This window comes from Plasmodium coatneyi, chromosome 7 (genome assembly GCF_001680005.1).
Source record: "Plasmodium coatneyi strain Hackeri chromosome 7, complete sequence".
Classification (NCBI taxonomy): Eukaryota; Apicomplexa; class Aconoidasida; order Haemosporida; family Plasmodiidae; genus Plasmodium; species Plasmodium coatneyi.
Genome location: NC_033562.1, coordinates 395,463 through 419,520, shown reverse-complemented (window position 1 = coordinate 419,520; position 24,058 = coordinate 395,463). Strand labels below are relative to the sequence as shown.

General features: G+C 36.5%; 2 protein-coding genes across 2 annotated transcripts; both read left to right on the top strand.

Moving 5' to 3' along the window:
* Positions 1-3,004: 3,004 nt before the first annotated feature.
* PCOAH_00016270 (SICA antigen) lies at positions 3,005-8,655 on the top strand (the record flags this gene model as incomplete). Its single annotated transcript, XM_020058436.1, has 7 exons — positions 3,005-3,073; positions 3,215-3,977; positions 4,383-4,480; positions 4,613-5,245; positions 5,545-6,195; positions 6,333-7,691; positions 8,218-8,655. The coding sequence occupies 7 exons, from the start codon at positions 3,005-3,007 to the stop codon at positions 8,653-8,655; spliced, it is 4,011 nt and encodes a 1,336-aa protein (XP_019913944.1).
* Positions 8,656-22,192: 13,537 nt separating this feature from the next.
* Positions 22,193-22,954, top strand: PCOAH_00016260 (KIR protein; the record flags this gene model as incomplete). Its single annotated transcript, XM_020058435.1, has 1 exon — positions 22,193-22,954. One exon carries the CDS (start codon positions 22,193-22,195, stop codon positions 22,952-22,954), a length of 762 nt encoding a protein of 253 aa, XP_019914131.1.
* Between the last annotated feature and the right edge of the window lie 1,104 nt (positions 22,955-24,058).

The following is a 24,058-nucleotide window of genomic DNA, read 5'->3' as shown; positions in this document are numbered from 1 at the left end:
GAAGCATATTATGAAACAAAGCAGCATGCTAAAAAAATTGTAGAAGCTTGGTGCTTCATACATAAGACCAAGAATGTCACAATGTCTACTGATGATTGGTGCTATGATTTCTATTACTGGTTAGGGGACATAGTATCGAAATACTTGAAAGGTTCTAGCTTATTTAAAGACGTCATGAGTGCGATTTACCATACTCTGAAGACATCAAGTCTCGGGAGTATATGCACTAACCTATACCCAAGTATTGACCAAAGCATTTTCGACGCAAGAAAAATAATGTATGATTGTTCCCAAGACTACTATAATATTTTGGCATATTCACCTACGGCGAAGGAAATCACCTGTGATCCAGAATATCACGAACATTTAGTAAAGCTAAAAGGAGCATGTGCTCCTATAATTGAATACTGCCAGAAGGGGGAAAATAAGAGTGGTGCTTATTGCAACTGGTTTAATGAGCATGAAAATAAAGATTACTGTAAACCAGACAAACTATCACAATTGACATGCAGGAGGGTAGATGGTAATCAAAATACTGGTAGTCCTAGACCAGGTAGTACTGGAACCTGGAACCCAGGTTCTTCTGGTACCGGTTCTACAGGAGCTTGTGTTCCCGGGAAAGGTGAATGTCCCTCCCTGGTTGATGGTGGTGTTCCTGGACTTGGTTTTGCACCAGGAGTTGGAGTTGCCCCTGGAGTTGGAGTTGCCCCTGGAGTTGGAGTTGCCCCTGGAGTTGGAGTTGCCCCTGGAGTTGGGGTTGCTCCTGGAGTTGAGGTTGCTCCTGGAGTTGCTCCAGCGGTAGGTTCTGGTGGTGCTGCCGTTGCACCAGCTGTGTCAGGTGCATTAGCTGCAGTAGGATTACCAACAATGGCATACTTTTTTTACAAGTATAAATCACACCTCTTCCTCTTCTTTCTTAAGGGGAATAACCACTCTCCAAATGGAAGCAGTAGCGGAAGCAGAAGGAAAAGGTCCCTTAGGAGAGAATTTAATGAATTTGACGGCGACGATTCAACAACGGAATATTCGTATAATGATTCTGCAACAGATTCCATGACGGAATATTCTATTCCATACACTACTTCATCATCCAGATGATGGAAGAACGAAGGGTTCTTAGGTGGTAGGGTGGTAGGTGGATTGTTAGGTGCTAGGTGGGTCGACAGAAGGTTGTTATGGATGGTGGTAGGTGGAAGGAAGGAGGTTGTTAGAGGTGGTGGTTGGTGAAAGGAAGGTTGTTAGGGTGGTGTGGTGGTAGGTTGGTTGTTAGGCGGTTCATGGAAGGAAGGTTGTTAGGGGTGCTAGGAAGTTTGTATTAGGGCTGGTGGAAGGTTGTTAGGGTGGTGGTTGGTGGAAGGAAGGTTGTGTTAGGGGTGGTAAGGTGGAAGGAAAGGTTTGTTAGGTGGGTGGTTGGTGGAAGAAAAGGTTGTGTTAGGTGGTAGAATGGAAGGAAGAGTCTAAGGGAGGAAGAAGGAAAGAGAGCCTAAGGAATGAAGGAAGAAAAGGAGGGTCTAAAATTTAGGCTTTAGGCTTCAGAGTTTAGGGTTTATGTTTCAAGTTTCAGGATTGAGGATTTATGATTTAGATTTTAGAGTTTAAGATTCAGGGCTTATGTTTTAGTGTTCAGAGTTTAGGGTTAAGGGTTTAGGGTTCATGGTGGGAAGAAAAGCTTATAAGGAGAAGGAAGGAAGATGACTATGGCAGGGTTCTAAGGATGGAAGGAAGGGGTCTAAGCGGGAGAAAGATCTAAGTATGGATGGAAGGGGATCTAAGGGAGGAAGGAGGTCTAAGGAAGGTAGGGGGTCTAAGGAAGGAAATGGAGGTCTAATGAAGGAGGAAGCAAGGAAGGGTCTATGGCGGAAGAAGAAAGGAGAGGTACTAAGGAAGGAAAGAAGGGAGGGGCTCTGAGGAATGGGGGATGGAAGGTTCAGGTAAAAAAAAGGATGGAGGAAGAAGAAAGGGAACAGAAGGTAGGAAAGGAGTGAAAAAAAAAGAAGATGCGTATATTTCGCCTTTTTTTTTTAAGGAGAATGTAATGCATGTAAGGAAGGAACGGAAAGGAAAGGTTGTTCACCTCTTATTTTTTTTTTCGTTCAGATGAATGCAAAAAATGGGTACATGATTAGAAAGTATAGGAAAGGGAGAGGTTATTCTTTTTTTCCTTTTACCTTATTTTTTCCTTTTTTCCCTTCTTATCTTCCTTACTTTTTATCTTTCTTCTCCCCTTCTTCGTCTTCTTCTTTTAGGAAGAATGTAGTGCATAAAGGAAAATGCAAAAAAAAAAGGGCAGTATATCGGTAGAATGTATATGAAAACGAAGGAGGTAATGGTTGTGTTCTCTCTCTTTTCCTTTTCTTCTTAGGAAAGTGCAATGCATAAAGGAAGGAGAAGGGAAAATTGTTTTCTTTCTTTTCTTAAAGAGAAAAAGAAAAATTTTAAAAAAAGGAAAAGAAGGAAAAGAGGAAGTAGAAAAGGAAGAGATGGATAAATCCTTCCTTTTTTTTTTCAGAAGAATGTAATGTAAGGAAAGGGAAGATTGTTGCTCACTTCTCCTTTCTTTTTTTTTTTTAAAAAAAATAAAAGTTAAGGAAGAAAAAAAAAAAAAAAAAAAAAAGGGAAAGAAGGAAGGCGCATAATTCCTCCCTCTTTTTTCTAAAAGAAAGAGGAAAAAAAAAAAAAAGAAAAAATTGGAGAGAAGTAGGAAAGAAGGTAGGTTATTCCTTCGTCCTTCTTCTTTCTTCATTAGGAAGAATACAGTGTATAGGTAGAATAGAGTAGTACTTCTTTTTCTTTTTTTCCTTTTTTTGAAGAATTCCGAATGTGTAATTAGGAGAAAATAAGGAAAAAAAAAAGAGAAGATATATATATGAAGAGGAATATATTGTAATGGTGAACATAAAAAATGAAGGTGTACGTGAAGAAATTGCAATAGAGGCTGCAGGAAAAAATTTGAGTAATGTAAAACTCTTCAATATAGAAACAAATTAAGGAGTAAGGTGGAAACATGGAGGACTTCTTGAATTTTGCATATTTAATAGGCCAATGGCAACTCCGTAAAGGAACCTCAGGGGATGTAAGTATTTTAAGATTTTTCATAATCCATGTGCACACCTACACTATAAGAATGCACATATATGTGTAGGGGTCATAGAAATAGGGAGGACCTATAGAATATGTACACATGCAACTACACTTCCGGAACTAACCTTTATAGCAATCCATATGGGATGATATGAAGAATACCTTTGAAAAGTTGACGACCCGTATACAGAATGATAAGAACGAGTTCAAAAAACTCTGTGAAAAGGTACACCTTCAGGATACTACAGAAGGAACTGTGAAAAAAGAGATCTGCAAAGCACTAGTACAAATAAAGTTATTCATGAGTGGAATTAAAGTACAAGAGGGGGATGAATATGGATTCGAGCTGGAGAAAATAGAAGAAGTGGAGTCTTATTTTAGGTGTATGATTGGGATTGTAACAGCCTTAAAATTATTCAAAGGACATAGCTGCCTGGGGGAAGCCGCTAAGTATATGGTGGACTCATTTGGGATTTTTTTGGATGCGCGGGACATGAAAGGTGAACATGGGAAATGTACGAAATTTGATTTCCAAACTATACAATTAGGAAAACAATTCATTGGGAAGGAAATAGAAAAGTGGGTACAGGAAGCTAGAGCGAATGTAGGGATAATAAGGAAAACAAATGACTACAACGCATGTAAGAAGAGTAAGGAAGGCGGCGGGGCCGGTGCCAAGGGGGATCAGGACCAGGGGCTTTTTCGGAAGCTGTTAGGCATAAATAATGACACGGAACTGGAGGAATGGGCTAACACAGAGAACAGTTTATCGGAGGAAGGTGCAAAGGAAATATTGAAGGGAGTGAACGATGGGAAAATAACGGACGATGATGATCTAAAGAATAAGGTCAAGGTCAAAATTCAGGAAGAGAAGAAGAAAGCAGCAAATAAAGCAGGTAAGAAATATTATTTAATATTATTTAAGAAAGAACAAAGAAAAAAGTAAAAGGAAGGAGGTCTAAGGAGGGAAGGAAAGGAATGGTCTAGGGAAGGGGAAGGAAGAATTGGTCTAAGGAGAAGAAAGGAAGAAAGGGTTAGAAGGAATGAGAGTGAAGGAAGGGGTCTTAGGGAGTGGAAGGGATGATTGTTAGAGGTGATAGGTAGGTTGTTAGGTGGAAGGGTGGAAGGAACGTTGTAAGTGGTGTTAGAATGAAGGTTGTTTGGGGTGGAAAGGGTGTATAGAATATCATCATCCTAGCAGCGCATCACCATTTCTACCATCATTAAGCCTTATCATTTTTTTTTATATAATCATATATTTTTTTGTTCTTCCATTTTTTCCCTTCCTTCCTATCTGTTAGACACACTCTGTAACGACGATAAATTATGTGAACGTGTCAAATGTGTAACACAGAAATGGAAGAAAAATAGAGAAAGTGAAGGCGGGACTGTAGAATGGGTAAGGGAACAATATTATCTACTGTAGTCGGAGACACTAATATGAATATTGTACCTTGTATATAAGGGCTAAGGAGAGAGGCTGCCAGTACTGTAGGTGCACATATATTCTTTTTTATTTCTGTTTGTATAGAGCACAATGTGGGGTGACGTCGTGACTCAATTGGGGAACATGTCTAAGGAAGTTAAGAAGAACGAGCCAAACGAAGCCGATAAGCTATGCGATAATAATCAATGGACTGGTAGTTTCTTAAATGAAAAAGACAGAGAGGCTTGTAGGTTCATTAACAGGGGATTAAAGCACATTAATGGTGTTCAAATAGATCAGTCAGATGTAAAGGACCAAAGCAATGCTGAGCAGAAAAGGAAGGCCGCTGACAATAGGATGTTTAAACAAACCATGTTGTGTGCTGTACTCAATGCTTACGCTGATCTTCTTAAGGAGAAATCAGAAAAAAAGTGCCCTGTAGACGAGGGGAAAATAAAACAAATGTTTCAGAAAGGGATTGGTCAGATGAGTACTTGGTGTAGTGGTGGTAATTGTCCCGAATGTAGAAGGGACGTAACTTATAAAGATTGTACAGTAGGCGGCGACAACGGCAATCAAACCAATGTAGAGAACAAATTGAAGACAATGCTTGAAGGTGATAAGGAAATACAAAAAACTCTAACTTCCATAAGTTCTATAAATAACTTCTGTCAACGCATACAATGCGTAACAAAGAAATGGTTTACAAACAATAAGAATGGAACGAATCCAACCTGGGTAAGTGAATACAATATATATATTGTCTTCATTAGAATAAAAAAAGGGGGGGAAGGAACACAATATATTGTCCATTATAATAAAAGACACTTCTGTGAGTGTTGTAGTATGTAGAAACTGAACAGGGGAAAAATTAGACACACATATAGGGTGTGGACATAATAATTATAGGGGGGATGGACATAGACGCACATAATTATAGATGGTGGACATATAATAATTATGAGGGGGGAGATGGACATAATTACATAGCATACATTTGTTTCTTTTCCTTCTCTTTTTCCTCTTTCTATGAACAGGATAACATGAAGAATGACATTAACAATGAGGCCACAAACATGTTTAAGAAAATATCTCAGGATACCAGCAAAAGTATTCCAAATTATTGTAGTTATTCAGATCCAAGTAGTAGAAGAGTTACGGACCCAGAGATAAAAGCATGCGAGCTTATTACTAAAGGCTTAAAGCATATTTATGGTATTGGAATAGAGCAAGATGATATAACCGGTAATAAGGAAAAAATTGATGAAAGTGAAAAGAAAAGGAAGGCCGCTGACAACAGGGATTTTAAGCAAACTATGTTATGCTTAGTTTTGAACGCTTATGCGGACAAATTGAAGGAGGAGGTTAAATCCCCCTGTGAGGTCAGTGAGAAAACAATAGCACAATCATTTGAGGAAGGAAATAAGGAACTTACGAAATCGTGTAAGGGTAAAAATAGTGAGAAGGGTCATTGCGTGCAGTGTGATAGGTATGATCAATATGCAGATTGCCAAATAGACAGTGAAAAGATAGGGGACAAATTGGAAACAATACTCAGGAAAGATGGGAACGTACAACAAACTCTAACTGATATAAGTACTATAAATAATACCTTATGTGATCGCGCCCAGTGCGTAACAACACAATGGACTAGGGATAGGAGACAAGGGGGCCAAAGGAAATGGGAGGTTAGGGCGATCCATATTGGACACTAGAATCCAAGCATATATATTGCATGTAGAGAGAATATATACGTACTCAGACGAAGTTTGAGTAAAGTTTTTATGTAAATATATGCCCCCTCTTTTTTCCATTGTATTGGCAGTATCACATTTGGGACGATAAGGACATGGAAAAAATATTGAATGCCCTATCTGCGGCTATTGCTAATGGATACATGAACGAAGAAGGTTTATGCAAGAACATTGTAGATAAGGATAATACAAATTCAGAAGCAAAGAAATTAGCATGTCAACTTATTACTGCAGGATTAAAACATATATATGGTATTACGGAAGATCAGGAGGGCACTACGGAGGAGCGCAAAAGAAATGACAAAATATTTAAACAAACTATGACTTGTATGGCATTAAATGTATTCGCAAGTGAAATGCTGAAGGGAAGATGTAAAATCACGGAGGAAATATTAACACAAACATTTGAGGACGGAAAGAGTCTCTACACCACTATGTGTTCCAAAAGTAATAATTGTCAAAAATGTGGGTGGGACAGTTGTGCAAAGCCTACTTTTAATAATAGCAACCTACGGGACAGAATAAAAGAGGAACTCAAGAAGAATAGGGACATAACGCAAACTCTGAATGCTATAAATAACATATGTCAGCCTAAACCTGCTGAAGTTGCCAAACCAGATGCCACTAAACCACCAACAACACCAATATCAACATCAGAATCAGTTGGAAGAACTGACCCATCAGCTGAGTCAGATCCAGCAAAGTCCGCACCCGCACCAGCATCACGTAACCCAAGTGCAGAATCAATAGGTAAGGAAGACATTGTTGATACAAGTAAAGGTGTCTATGTTAATGGTACTTTCCTTTCGTTCGATGGCCCTCCAGCAGGCTCAAAGGATGATAGTAAGGATGTTAATGAACTTTTTCTGAGCACTAAGCACAAATATTCTGATACAGGTGTTGATGCTACTATTGATACGACCCCTTCAGGTACTACGATTATTCATACTCCACGTACAGGAACAGACACCCAAACACCTGAATCTTCCACCTCAAGTTCAAGTTCAAGCAGTTCTTCTAGTAGTACCAGCTCATCCAGTCCTACTACTCAAGATGTTGGTGCTGGTGGCACTGCTGGTGCTAAAGCTAACCCAGCTAACGATGACGCTGATAAAGGTTTAGCGAGTACCTCTCAGACTACTACACCTCATGCTCCCTCTGCCACAAGTCTAGCTCCTGATCCGGGTCCTCCTCTTGCACCTGTTCCTGGTGGTGATGCAGGTGGCGGTAGTCAAGCAGGGGCTGGTCCAACTCTTCCGGTTCATCCTGTTTCACGGAGCAGTACAAAAATTCTTGTAACACCCAAGACTGCGAAAGTAGTGAACGTAAAGAAGGAAGGGATGGACAACATTCCTGATCTCCTTACCCCATACCTTCCTACCATTCCTGTCTTCATTGGTCTTTCTGCTATGAGTTATCTCCTTTTGAAGGTAAAAAAAATAATAAAATAAAAAAGAATGAAAAAAAGAAAAGAAAGAAACAAGAAAGAAAAGAAAGAAACAAGAAAGAAAAGAAAGAAACAAGAAAGAAAAGAAAGAAAAGAAAGAAAGAAGAAAGAAAAGAAAGAAAGGAAAGAAAAGAAAAACAAAGAAAAAAAGAAAAAAAAGAAGGAAAAAAAAAGAAAAAAAAAAATAGAAAGAAAAAAAAATTTAAGAATTAAAAGGAAAAAAAAAGGAAAAAAAAAGTTGAATGAATCAGTGGGGGGAGGTGTGGCACTTCACACGTAAGGTGCAGGATTTCGCATTTTAGGGTGTATGTATAGGATTTCGCAATTTAGGGGTTTGTGTGCAGGATTTCGAATTTTAGGGTGTGTGTGTAGGATTTCGCATTTTAGGGTGTGTGTGTGTAGCATTTCATACTTTGGTTTGAAGTAGTAATTACTGTGGTATGTGAACAAACATTTCACACCCCTATTAAAGAAAAATATTTTCTCGCTTTTTTTTTTTTTTTTGGTAGTATTCTGCCTTTCTTGGTAAGAGAAGAAAACGTTACAGAAGAGCAAATAAAATATCTGGTCCCTCCTTAGAACAGCAGATTATTGACAATGTGGACGACCAGGCAGATGGTCCACATGTATATACCTTAGTAAAAAAACGCAAACCTCGTTCTACGCCCAAAAAAAAGAGCAAAAAACCTTCTGGTAGTCGCCGTGCTGGTCGTGGTGGTGGTGGTGTACGTCGCCGCATGATTATTGATATTCATTTAGAAGTCTTAGACGAATGTCAAAAAGGGGAATTACATTCGACGAAGGAGGACTTTTTTGAAATTTTGGTTGAGCAATTTATGGGAAGCGAATTTATAAAAAAACACTTTGTTCCTGAGGAAAAGGTTCCAAGTTCAGGTTCCGGGTTTAGGGAGGAAGACTTTATTTCTGAGGAAGAATTTCCTGAGTAATGTCTTCCTAAGGAATGTGTTCTTAAGGAAGATATTCCTAAGGGAGAGGTTTGAAGTTCAGGTTCCGGGTTTAGGGAGGGAGACTCATCTTTTAAGGAGGATGTTTCTTAGGAAAAAACAATTTGTAGCCAATTTGTGAATGCTTATTTTAGCATTGCTGTTTGAGGAATGTGAAAGGGAAGAAAATGTGTGTAATAAGGATTTTTATTTGCATCATTTATTACAAAATATTTGAAATGAAGAAGGGGGCACATAAATAGAAATAGAATGTGATAATCATATTTCACTTTCCTTTATTGAGTGAAATACATAATTTGTTACAACATTTGTACCACTTCCTATTTTTTTCTTTTGTTTTTTTCTGTATTATATGGAAGTGTTTATGTTCATGTGTAGCCAATAAGGATTAAAAAAATTTTTCACTTCATTCACCTGTTGGTAAATTGTTTTAATTTATATTGACTTGTTGGTAAATTGTTTTACTAAAAATACAGAATGTTCATTTATTCTTTTACAAGTCCTTATCTCCGTAATTTTCTTAATTTCTTTTTTCGTGTGTAAATATTTCTTTGAGAAGGTCAGCACTTTCCCCTTCCTTTTTGCCTAATCCGCTTTCTGGGAGTACCTTTCCCTTATGCAGAATTATTTATACATACAAATGGAGAAAGGGAAGAAAAGGAAAAGGAAGCACAAAAATTTCATGTATAATCATAATCCTGAGGAAATAATCTTGGAGCAAGCGGAATACTCACGCACTTGTTCTCTGTGCGAATTTGTAAAAGGAGAAATGTTCTAATATAAATATATTATATGCTGACAAATGTTTATAGACATTAAAAATGGTAACACTGCAGCAGGTTACTTCCTCATTCATAATATATAAGTACTATGTATATAACACTTTATGCATAGTAGAATAAAATAATATGTGTTCATATAGAAATATATACTCATATGTTATATCGATTATATATTTTTAGGATGAAGATCCAGGTCCATTACCCTCACAGATAATATACGATCTATTCGACGAGAACTTAAAGTGTCATGTAGTGCAGGAGCCGGATGAGTGCTGCAAGCATAAAGGGGATAAGTTGGAACCGGTGTTGAGAACGTGGCTGAAGAGTGGTGTAAACTTGGCCAATAAAATTGAGCAGACTTATTGTTACGCGCATGAAATGGAACATGATGAGCCGAATGGTACATGGTGTCATTTCTTTTATTACTGGTTAGGTGAAAAAATAAAAGGGAAATTAGATACTCATGGCCTTTCAGATATCATGAAGAAAATTTACAGTCGACTACCGAAGGACCAATGTAAGAGTGAATTCGATAATTTATACGACGATGTTGGCCAATACGTTTTCCCAGGGTGTAAAGTATTATTTGATTATAACTATAACATGAGTGTCTGGCTGCAGGACCGGAAGTGTAATGTAGGTTCTAATAGTCAAGAATATATGGAACAACGGACGAAAGCAGAAACAGCATATAAGAAATTATGTAATATCTGTGATGGCAGTGATGATAAGTGTTGCAGAAGATTTAAGAGTAAATACTGGGCAGCTAATAATGAGTGTAAACCGTGGCCACCAGGGGAACTACCGAAACTAACATGCATCGTTAAACAGGAAGAAGAAGAGGACGAGGATGAGGAGGAACGTATTGGGAGTGAGGACGAACACGGAGGATATAAACCTAGACCTGCATCAATGGCGGGATTGACAGGAGTAGGGCAGTTCATTTTCCTATTGGGAATGTATAGAATGGAATGTGTATATAATGTTCGGTGTATGATGAATTAGAAATGTGCTGATAAACATATTTTATCAATTATATTTATAGGACCAACTGTTAAATAATTTACCTTCAAGTAGGGTGTATCAGGATTTCAACGTCAGGTACTACTTATACAATACTGGTTACCCTGCTGTCAGTACAATAAAGGGTAATCTGCAGCAGACATTGACGGCGTATTCGATTCCTTCGGATTGTGTGGATAAAATTGCGTGTGTTTGGTATTATATAACTCAAATGGCGAGCACTGGGAGAAATAATCCCTCCTTCGGGGATCGTTGTGAATATTTTTATTATTGGTTAGGATCTACAATGTCGGACGCTTTAGGGGACACTAATTCATTGCAGGATGTTATGAGTAAAATTTACGTTATGTTGCAAGGAGTTCCTGGTAAGAACCAATGTGAAAAAGTAAACACTCCTATCGATGGCGCAAATTTAATACAAAGAAAGAAAATGTTCGATTACTACCACGACTACAATGATTTGCACGCACTATTAGAGAGTAGTGAGTCCAAATGCAACGAACAATACGGAAGTTACCTGCAGGGCATTCGTGCAGCATATACAGCTGTAGAAAACGACTACGGCGGGGGCTCCGATGGATACTGGCACAAATTCTGGAGCAAGAATAAGAGTGTTATTAGTAATAAACTGTCGCAATTAAGATGCACAAACACTCCAAAGAAACCGTCTGCTGGAGATGACTTCGACCTTGGGGATACTCCACGGGAAGAGGATCACGGTGTATCCAGCGTAAAAGATGACAAGGCACAAACATTGGAGCAGGAACTTTCAAAAAATTCTATATTACATCAGGAAGAAACTACAGAAGGCGCTACTTCCACACATCCGACAAATACAACAATTCTCGCTGCTGCCTCTTCTGCATTAGCATTAGTGGGATTCCCACTAACTGCATTTTTTCTATATAAAGTAATAATTACAATTACTATTATAATTAAAATTGTAGTAAAAATGTATAAATAATAATAATGTTTATTATTATTGTATATTATTATATATTATTATTATTATTTATTTTTTACTTAAAGAATAAATATATAGAGAATAGACTGTACACTATATATATGCCCAATACATATTTTTACACTACGCTTCTTTTCTTTTCAGTATACTTCCTTATTTTCTGGAATAAGTAAGAACACCCTCTTCGGTGGGAAGAGCAGAAGGGGAAGGAGATCTGTTAGGCAAGACTTAAACGAATTCTCAGACGACGACGGCGACTATTCTTCTAGTGCAGAATATGATTCTACCACAGTAGGAGGTTCGTCATCCAATTTAACAACAACAACAGATTCGACAGATGGAGCATCTACCATATATAATGGTAGGCCACCATCACCACCCAGAAGAGGAAGGGAAAATAATAGAAGACGACCAGGAAGCAGGAAGAATATTAGTTATCAACGTATGTAACGAACACAACACAAACACACATTGGTATGCAACATTTGGAATGTAATGTCTCCTTCCCTGAAAGAGCATAAATTAACGCAGAGCTTATGCAGTGTTAGAAACGAAGTGACTTTTCTTTTTTAACTTTTTTTTATTTTCCTTCAATCTTTCTTTTTTTGTGCGTTGAATTTTTAATTTTTTGTTCGTAACATCAATTTCATTGATGGCTTTTTTTTTTTTCTTCTTTTTTTTCTTTTTAATTCTTTTTAATTCTTTTTAATTTTTTTCTAATTTTTTTTTTTTTTTCGTAACATCAATTTCATTGATGGTTTCTTTTTTATTCCTGCTTTTTCAAATTTTGTTTTTGTAATATTTTACGCGGTATAATTTTCCGTGGTGTAATTTTGCTTTTGGTGCGCTCGCTGATGCATGCACACAGGCATACGTGTCATAGTTTAAAAAAATTGTGCGGAAACGTCTACACACATGTGGCAACAAGTCGATTTGTTCTCTTCGCTTCATTTGGAGATTTCTTTTTTTTTTTCCTTTTTGATTTTTTCCCAGTGATGTGGTAAAGTCTTTTCTCTGGGAAAATGCAAAACGGGAAATGCGAATGTCGGAAGGAAAAAAAAATGAAGAATGGGAAAAAGGCAAAAAATGGGACGAAGAAAAAAAAAGAAAACAAATCAAAGCAAATCAAAACAGACAATAATAAAGCAACTTCCCACGGACACAAATCAAACGTTTGGCAAAAAAATGAGAGCAATTTCGCCTCCCCCTTCGTGTGGAAAAAAAAAAAAAAAAAAAGCCATCAATGAAATTGATGTTACGAAAAAAAAAAAAAAATTAGAAAAAAATTAGAAAAAAATTAAAAAGAATTAAAAAGAATTAAAAAGAAAAAAAAGAAGAAAAAAAAAATTTAAAGAAAGCACAGTAGAAATACAAAAAATTAATTTGTAAAGACTAAAACAAACATATGTACACGTCGACTGATATGCACATATGCGCATGCATAAGTGCAACCTAAGGTGTTGTGAACAAATTTGTGCACATGTTTATAGTGTACGCTACTTATAATTTAAGGGAACATTCCCTCATATTGTAGGCACATTGTATGGAATATTCTTTCCTTTCCCTTTCCCCTTTATATTCTATAATTACTTCTGTTATGTATTCATAATTAAAGGTCACTTTATATTTTTCCCACACAGAGAACACATATTCTGTGTATATTATCTGTAATTCACATATGGAAGATTACACTTCACATATGACGTATTACATATACGATGATAAGCTACATACTATGATAACCTATATTTTGGTGGTGATGACTTGATGTACTATTTGTTCTTGTTCTTCTTTTCCTGTGTTGTCTATCATAGATGGTAGATTCTTCCGTACCATCTGTTGTTGAAACTTCCTCTGAGTATTCGGTTGAATCATCTGTTACATTTTCTGCTGAACTTTCCGTCGTATCTTCTGTGTAGTCTATTGTGGAATAATACGCTGTATTATCCGTCGTGTATTCTGTGGAGTCGTGAGCGATCATGTCCCGGTTTAGAGTACTCAATCTCTTTCTTCTTATAGAGGATTTACCTCCTTTAGAGAATAATGGGATATACTAATAAGAAAGAAGGGAAAGTAAAGGAGGTTATACAAAATATAGTATCGTTTACCCTACCTTCCTTCCATATGAAGGGGACATATGTACTGTACGATATAATTTGTACTACGTAAAATCTAATCGTACCTTGTAAAGAAAGAAGGAAATTAAAGCCAATGCTGTCACTACAGCGCTAGAAGATACGATAGGAATGGTAGGGATTGTGGTACTACTTCCAGGAGGAACATGATTAACGGACTGTATTGGTTCCTTCAGACCACTTGGACCCTCAAGACCTACTGTAACATCACCTTCAGCGTGAACATCAGTACTACCAGAAGAACTGGAACTACTGGAAGAACTTGAACTGCTGCTGGAGGAACTTTCTGAACTTACAGCGGAATCGGAAGAAACACTTGCTTGCGTTTCAGATGCTGCAGGAAGTGTTATTTGTGTTTCAGTTGTTCCGAGTTGTGTTGTTTGGGCTTCAGTTGCTACGGGAGGTTTCGTTGTTGCTTCTGTTTGTACGGGAGCAGGAGTTGCTGTTAGACCCTGCGGACCTGTTTCACCTGGTTCACCGTCAGAACCCCGTGCACCTACACTCCCTGCCTCAGAAAGGGCGCCTTCCCGTTGTGTAGTCCGCGGCAAAGGTTCTCGGGGCGACGGGAAGGAGTGATCACTTGCACTGAGTACGTCCGGTTTAGTAACCTTTTCACTTTCTACATGTACTGTACATTCGTTCTTCCTTTTCCATTGATCTAATAATTCCTTCGGGTCTTTCGTTCTTCCTTTTGTTTTTTTATAGTCCAGAAATATACTTCCATATGCAGAACAGTAAGGCTCCCCTTTTGGTGTCATACATCTGTCCCTCATATGCTGGTAATACTCCTCAATTCTTTTTAGGTACTCTCCACATTTTCCTTTACATCTATTTCCCATTTGTCCTACTCCACTTTTTATTTGACTATGATTACTGAAGTAATCGTATAAATCTTTTAACTTCTCAAAATCTTCCCTGGCTATATTAGGCCATTCCCCTTTACATTTCTCCTTAGTAACTAAACGTATCATTTCCTTGTAAAATGCTTTCGTAGTTCTTTTAAACAAGTCATCTTCCTTTATGTCCTGAGATATAACATTCCCCAGCCAATAATAGAAAAGGCGACAACTGTACAGGGGGGTTCCAAATTGCGCTCTATTCTTATCTATATTACACCAGACACTTTCAATTTTTTCCTGCATTCCATCAGGAATTCCATCTTCCCCGAGTACTTGTCTTAATTCATCCCCCACTGTATCATGTTCACTAATACGCCCTCCACCATTTGTCCATCCTTTGAAATTTTTGTACATAAATTCGGAGCTTAACCGTCCATTAGGATTATTTAAGCAGTCCCTCTATAAAAGAAGCAATTAATGTATACACATTGTAGTACGCATTTATATTTTAATATATTACCTATTTCTATAGAGCACATATTGAATTACCATGTGTTTATTTATCGTGCTACAACACTTGCCTTACCACTGACATTTTTTCCTTCTTCTGTTGTACTCTCCAGGTTTATAGGAATTCTATATTCCAGCATGTATTCCCCATATATACTTCCCTGTTGGAGTGTACTTCCTCATTATTCATCCGTTTCATTTATACTTATTTATGGTTCTACATTAAAATCTTACTTCCTCCCTTATAGCAGATATTTCCTTATTATTGGAATTAATTATAACACATATGGGCACATGTACTGAAGTTCTGCATACATTATTCATTCACTCATAATAGGGCTTCCATAATTGTAAGGATCGTCCATAATAAGAATATAAAAAGAAGGAAGAACCATATATTTTTAACTCCTACCACTTACACAATATTCCATTCTTCCAATCTGTGAGCATTATGTTTTTATACATATCACTTATTTCGTACGTAGGAGTTTAATTTTTTCCCCTGAATATTATATTTGTACTATATTTTAAATTCGCATTCTACTGTTGCCTTCCATATTCACTATTGGTAATTATTCATATATACCACATTATTCCCAAAATTAAAAAGTATTCCTCTCTGCACCTTACATCATATACAGTAAAGATCTGTTTTTGAATTATTCAATCTACCTTCCACCTCACATTTATTTATACGCACAACATGATTATTCTATTCATATATAGAACGTCCATTATTAAATTTCTTCTTTGCATTCGCGATTTTTGCATCTGCGCAATTTTATACACACAGTCGTCGTTCATTTTCCTTCCTTCTTTTTTTCTTTTTTTCTTTTTTTTCTTTCCTTTTGGGGCCAATTATTTTTTCCTTGCAATTTTTTTTGGACAAACTTTTTCTATTTTGCAATTTTTTCTGTGACAAATTTATATTAGGGCAATTTTTTTTTTCTTTTTTTGACATTTCTTTTTTTTTGTGCAATTTTTTCTGTGTGACAAATTTAATATTAGGGCATTTTTTTTTTCTTCTTGGACAATTTTTTTTCTGTGACAAATTTATATTAGGGCATTTTCTTTTGACAATTTTTTTTTTCGCAATTTTTTCTGTGACAAATTTATATTACGGCATTTCTTTTTTGGTGCAATTTTTTCTGTGTGACAAAATTTATATTAGGGCATTTTTTTTCTTCTTTTGGACAATTCTTTTTTTTTTGGTGCAATTTTTTCTGTGTAACAAATTTTATATTAGGGCAATTTTTTTTTTAACAATTTCTTTTTGACAATTTATTTTTTGGGACAATTTTTTTTTGTGACAAATTTATATTAGGGCAATTCCTTTTTTTTTGTTTTTCTTTTTTTTTCTTTCCTTTTTTTTTTGCACAATTGGTGAGACATTTGCCGAACCTTCGCGCACAATATGGAGGAGCACTTTTTCTCAAATATGTCCACAATTGGAATTAAGAAATTATTAAAATAAAAAAATTTTATTAAGATAAAAAAAATCATGAACGTAAAAAACTATAACAGAAAAAAAAATTTAATGAACATATTTTGGATCTTAAATTAAAAAATTACCAAACAAATCAGAATGAAGTAGAAAAATTTTTTTTTGCACTTACATTGTGATTACACATGAACATGTAAACACCTTAGTACAAAAAAAGGAATAAAGGAAAAAAAGAGAAAGAAAAGGAAGGAAAAAAGGAAAAATGGTAGGGGTCCTCTCTGTTTCTTACCTTGTATGCGCTGTGTGATTATACATGTCTCTCTCTTGGAGTATTTATTCATTAAATGTTACATTCCAATGTGTTACATGCTATGATAAGCTATATTGTTTCTTCTTTGTTGTCTATTATTAGCTCCTCCTCTTTTTGGTGCCTCACCATATACCGTAGATGCATCTTCTTCCATAGAACCTATCGTCGAACCAAGTGTGGAGTAATCTGTTAATATGTCGTCTTCTGTAAGTGAGTCGAAGGTGCTCCTGGTAGATCTTTTTTTCCCTTTGCTTTTTCCGCCAAAAGTGTTACGTAAGCCTGAAAATATAGAAGTATACTAAAAAAGGAAAAAAAAAGGAAAATCGTTAAAATATGTGTACAGAATATATATATATGTCCACATTACTGCTCATATTTTAAGCATTCCATTTTTGAACATTCCATTTTTTTTTTTTTACATTCATTCTATGCACTCTTTTTTAAATAGACAGGAAAATATTAATAAGTGTTATTATACATATTTCTTGTGTTAAGTGTACTTACCTTATATAGATAGAAAGCAAGTGCTGGTAATGCTACTCCTGCAACGCCAGCAGCAGCACCACCACCAATAGTGGTACTGTCCACTCCAGAAGAGGCAGAAGCAGCTCCTGCTCCTCCTCTTCGTGCTGGTGGTCCACCAGCAGGGAAGGGTAATTGTGGAGGTTGAGGTTGCTGTTGTTGTTGTTGTTGTTGTTGTTGTTGTTGTTGCTGCTGCTGCTGGAGCTGCTGCAGCTTAGGTTCTAGTTGAGATAGTAAAGCTGATGGTATTGGAATTGCTCCTTTATCAGTATTGAATTTTTGTGTAAATTGTGTACAGAAAATATCCTTAGTTGGGGTGGGGGGACTGGTACAAGTTCCACTTATAACACCATAAGCTGAATTAGCTGCGTTCAAGTAGAGGTTATATTTCTCAAAACAGTTGGACTGTCCACTAGTCCCTATTAGTGATTGCAATTCATTGTAGTCTTGCCAATAGTCGAATATGGTTTTTCTGTGGGGGAATGGAATTTTGCTATCATTATAACAGTTGTCCATAGAACAGTTCTTCTGTCCATATGTTTTTTGCAATTCCTGGTAAATCTGCTTCATATGGTACGAAAATGTATTAACAACCGAACTGATTGGTAGCAAACTCCCTATAAAGTGGTATAAATAGTTGCAACGATTTGGGTCCACTTCCTTCGGCTTTCCGTTCCCTACAGTTGAGGAACACCAAGCTTCTACAATAATGTCCACATAGTCCTCAAGGACCGTAAGACTAAAATATCTCTCCAATTCCTTCTTTCTTGGGTTGCATATGGAACTATATGAATTATCGCAGCTTGCACTCTTCAATTCAGTGTACATTTGCCTTGAAGGTAAACCCTTCAAACAACCATCCTCCTCCTATAAATATGTAATTAGCAAAGAAAAGTAGAGTGTATGAGTATAAGTTCACCTGCATTCTTGTACTCATATTAGAAAACGAATAAAGTATTACATGAATAAAATATTACATGCACAGTATTTGTGCATATATTCCTTAAAGAGAAGATAATCGTCAATACTCCCCTTACTCCTGTCAATGAGGCAATTCTTGCATTATACAAGGACATACATTGCTTTTTCAATTGCTCCGGATTATTGTCACTACCAAATATTTCATTAATTTTTGTGCAGAACTGATCATTCACACCTTGGTTCAAGCAATACTGATTCATTTTATTATAGTCGTCGTCAATTTTGTCTAGGTAATTGTCATATTTCCTTTTACAAGCATAGCCATCATCCTGCGCTAATTGTGTTTTTATAGTTTTGTGGTTGTACCAATAATCAAAAATGTTTTTTCTTTGACGAAATTGATATTCACTGCTGCCAGTATATGTAAGTGCATATTTTTCATTGTACACTGTCGGTTGCAATTTTTCGCTTATTGCATTTAGAGCGTCACTAAATTGGCTCTTGGTCGATAATTTGTCATATATTAGCTTGCCCAACCACCAATAGAAGAAATTATGGCGTTCATCATAGGCAGTAGGATCCGGACGGCTGCTCATCATTTTGGTTATATGGTACCAGGCGCTAGAAATCTGATCCAGACATTTAGAAGTGCCTGGATATGTGTTCAATGTTCCCTGTAGCTGACTCTTTATATTTTTGACATCCCCCTGGATGCTGTACAAGTCCTTACTTAAGTCGAGAGGTTCATACACTTGTTTTGAGGGTGCATATTTTAGATCCTCCTTCTATAAATACAAATAACGAAAGATATGTATTTTAATGTGTCCCTCCCCTATATTCCCTAGTACTTTTATTACGTAATACGTAATGAGTAATGTATTATATATATGTGTTATATTAGGTTATTCACTTTTTTAAGTAAGTGTTTTACCGTTAATTCTGCCTTCTTCGCGACCATTGTGCATACACATTTTCCCTTATATAAAATATTTTAAAATTGTTGAATCATTCGTGGGAGATTTATAAAAATACTCCTCTTTTCACGATTATGAGCTGTGGTGTATTTGTGATAATTCCGTTCGATTAGTGATTATGAGCTTGCACATATATCAAATTCTTATTCACTTCCTCTCAGTAATACATATTGCTTCAATATACAAGCATAGATAACATATTATATATACATATCATTATGCACTAATTTAAGGCGAAAATGTGAAAAATTGGCCAAGAAATAATGAAATTATGTGGAAAAATCATATTTCATATATTCCTCACCCATTATAGTAATGGATGATAAACATAGATCATCACTTGTACCATTATATTATTATACAACCTCATTCCAATTATTATGTGCATACACGAATGCAATTCTTTATAACAGAAATTTCTACTCACACATTTTTAATTCATGCTTTTTTGCCATTTAAAGTGATTATTAAAGAAGTTCTTAACACATACGTATTATGCAATTCATATACACACTGAGCACGTTCTCCTTCCCTCCCCAATATGCACATTTTTGTATATGAACATTCTGCAATACACCCTTCCCCCGTTCATAACTGTTGAGTAATAATAATTTCACAATTTATATTCTTTTCTTCCCTGATGAGGATACTACGGACTATTTATTTATTTTAAAAAATATACATTATATTATTCGATCTCACCACAATGCTTTATCCTTACTAAATTTCATATCCTAATGTATTCCTCTTATTCCTTCTTTCCCTTGCGTTTCGGTGAGTATACTACAAAATAATTCATACACATGTGGAATGTTTGTACGTTATGCACTACTTGAGCATTCCTCCTTCCTCCTACATTTACTGCATATTCCTTCCTTCTTCCATTTATTTCATTTTTGTGACCATATCATGTTATAATAAGTGACTATTGGGATCATAATGATGGTAACTATATATATGTATATATATATATATATATATGTGTGTGTAACCACTAATGTATGTTAATATGTTACTTACGGAAAGAAGAAACTCCTGAGCCCACTAATGGTTACATATATATATATATATATATATATATATATATATATATATATATATATATATATAGTTACCATCATTATGATCCCAATAGTCACTTATTATAACATGATATGGTCACAAAAATGAAATAAATGGAAGAAGGAAGGAATATGCAGTAAATGTAGGAGGAAGGAGGAATGCTCAAGTAGTGCATAACGTGCATAGTTCACAACGTTCCGTATATATACATATACTATTTGTAAAAATATATTCAACTTATTATTAGGAATAAGTATAGGGATCCTGCACTTTATAATACCGCATTCCTTAAATATGTCAAACATAGCCTTAATAACATCAAACTTGTAAGTCACTGTAGTATGTTTCCATGCATCATGAACACAGTGAAAAATCGCTTTTTTAACTGAACCAAAGTAAAAACGACATCGCACATATGTAGACTCCCCCTTAGACCACCTTCCTTATATCCTTCTTTCCTTCCTCCCTCCTTACATCCTCCTTCTTCCTTAGACCCCCTCCTTCCTCCTTAGGCCCCCGCCTTCCTCCTCAGACCCCTTCTTTCCTCCTTAGATCATCCTTTTTTCCTTCTTAGACCTTTCCTTTCATTCCTTAGAACCGTCCTTCCCTAAAACCATCCTCCCTTCCTTAGAGCCCTTCCTTCATTCAGACCCTCCTTCCTTCCTCCTCCTTAGAGACCCCTTCCTTTCCCCGAAAGTGCCATGTTGCGCCTCGCATAAAACCCAAGAATGTAGTATTCTCCCCCCCTTCCCCTCAGCTTGGCATTCCACTCCCGTTGTCATTAGTTCTATGGACGTTTCATACTTTTAACTTCCTTTTTTTTTTTTTTTTTGCACTTTTGGGTGGGATCGTATAATAAGGTTAGGGGTGGTTGGTGGAAGGGAAGGTTGTTACGGGTGGTAGGTGAAAGGAAGGTTGTTACGGGTGGTAGGTGAAAGGAAGGTTGTTACGGGTGGAAAGAAGAGATTTTCTTAGGGGTGGTAGGTGGAAGAAAGGAAGGTTGATAGGGGTGAGAGAAAGGAAAGGGGTCTAAGGAGGAGGAAGGAAAGAAGTGTCTAAGGAAGAGGAAGGAAGGAATTGTCTAAGGAGGAGGAAAAAAGGGAAGGGTCTAATGAGGAAGGAAAGGAGGGTCTAAGGAGGTAGGAAATAAAGGAGGGTCTAAGGAGGAAGGAAGTAAAGGAGGGTCTAAGGAGGAAGGAAGTAAAGGAGGGTCTAAGGAGGAGGAATGAAAGGGAAGGAATGACCTTTCCCCAAAGGAGGAACACTACCTTCCCTGAAGGGGAAAAGAAAGGAACAACATCCTTCTCCTTCAAGGGGGAAGGAAAGGGAACAACATTACCTTCCTAAGGAAGGAAGGAAGGAAGGAAGGGAAAATATATTCATATATCATGCGAGTGAACTGTACACTACATATGAGCAATATTTACTGATCTCTAAAGTGTCAGTAAAACATATGTTAATAGTTCGTGCAGGAATTCTCACCCCAAGGGAAGTTACGTGCCTACGTATATAATAATTTAATACACCCATATATATATAATGCAATAACAACACACTGAAGTTATCTGAAAAATAAAGCAATGTGTACAATTTTTGGAGTAAAAAATAAAAATTTAACATATATACTCATTCATAATTATAAAACAAAAATTCAATAATACGCACATATGTATCCATTTTGCATAAATATATATAAGAAACAGGGACAACACATTTTTATAACACAATTTTATTCGACGCACACATATACATATATAAAAGTGTGCATACACACACACATAGATAAAAAAATGACACAATCAGGAACTATATTAACGGTTAGAACTACACCCTCCTCGTTTAAAGTAATGTGGATACACGCAAATTATTCATTTGATGTTCCTTGTGCAATGTATTGAGGAAAGTGAGGAATGCATATATTTCATGTATTTTATTTATAGAAAGCGGAATTAGAGGAGTTGTTAGACTCAAAAGTAGCATATGGTAAATTAGTAGGGGACAACGAATGGTGTGGTTATAACTCTAAGGATAAAATGGACCTTGCTTTAGGGAATTACCCAAGTGTCAGTAGTTATGCTGTCAAAATTGCAAAAGCACAATGTTGTGCATCACACCTAGGGGGAAAGGATTCCGCGGATAATGAATATTGCCATTATTTGTATTTTTGGACAGGGGAACTCTTATCGGGCAAATTAAAGGATCCTGACTTTAAGAAGGCTATGGAGGAGATCTATAAAGAAATGGAGAACTATGATAGCAGATTTAATTGTAAAAATTTATGCCCCAATGTTAACAAGGACGAATTCGATAAAAGGAAAGTTGCATATGAGTACCTTCAGAACTATGCAACTATACACCAAAAACTAACTGAAAACAACAAATTCTGTGATAGTATCTGCTCTGATTACCTGATGAGTACTTATAAAACCTACAGTGAAGTATATGAGAAGTGTGTACCCCTCACTTCTAATAGTGAAGCATATTGTACAACATTTCTGAAGGAGCATGCGCAACATCAGGATGGTGATCAACAAAAACTACAAAAATTGCAAGAACTAAAATGTAGCACAAAACATACCGGGGACGATGCAATAGTCGGGAGGCACGCAGTAACTCATTTACCAGAAATTGTTACAGCGAGACAGGAGACTCTGTCTACAGTGCAGGAACAATCACAATCTCACACAGCAATGGCCCCCACCTCTACCACCCCCGCTATTGCTGTCTCCTCTGCAATGGTTACCATAGGGTTACCAACACTGGCATACTTTTTATATAAAGCGCAACAACTATAATGGACAATTACAATTATAATTGTCCATTATACTTACAGTTGTAATTACCATTATAATTACATAATTGTCCATTTATAAGTATACATAATTGTCCATTACTATAATTACAACAATTTTCCATTTATAAGTATACATAATTGTCCATTACCATTACCACTATGTATATAACATAAACATACATGTACATTTGTATATATGTATGTGCATATATTGTACAATATGTATATGTTCTTATTGCCCTCCTTTTTTTCTTTCAGTACGGTCTCCTACATCCTTGGTTACGTAGTCATTTTAAAGGGAAGAAAAGAAGAGGGAAAAAATCCATCACACGGAACATTGATACGTTAACGGACGATATATCTACATACGGATCTACGGTGTATTCTACCATAGCTTCCACTGTAGAGGGTTCGACAGCAGATGGAGCATCTACTATATATGATAGACAACCCAGGCAAGATAGAACAAGAACAAATAATACGCCAAATCGACAGAGGAATATACGTTATCAACGTATATAGAACAACACAACATACACAACACATTGTGTGTGGAATGTAATGCTTCCTTCCCCATTCAGAGGGAGGGCATACATAACCGCACGGAGTTCATACAGTTCAAAAACAGGGTGACGTCTTCTCTTTTTTCTTTTTTTCTTTTTTTTTTTTTTAAATTCTGCAACATACTATTTTGACTTTGTTAACCTTTTGCGGACCTTTTGTAAAGGACTGTTGTGTCCCCCCCAACTGATGTGCGTCGCGTCCCTGGACGTCCGCAGGGATGAATGGTAAAAGCATTTTAATTTTAATTTTTTATTTTAATTTATTTTTTTTAATTTTTTTTTTTTTTTTTTCTGACATGGTAACGCAATCACATAGGAAGCGCGCGCAACGTTTTCCCATTAAACACAAATTGGCTGCGAAGTCGATCGGTGAAATTAGTGCAACACAGGCAGTTGTGCGAACAAAATAACTACTGAAACTAGGGTACCTTCTTTGTTGTCGCACTTATGCGTACACGTAGCGACTGTTGGAAGGGGAAGAAAATATCGATTTCGGTGACGCAACACAAGTGAGAGTTCCCTCCCACGTGATGCTCCGCTTT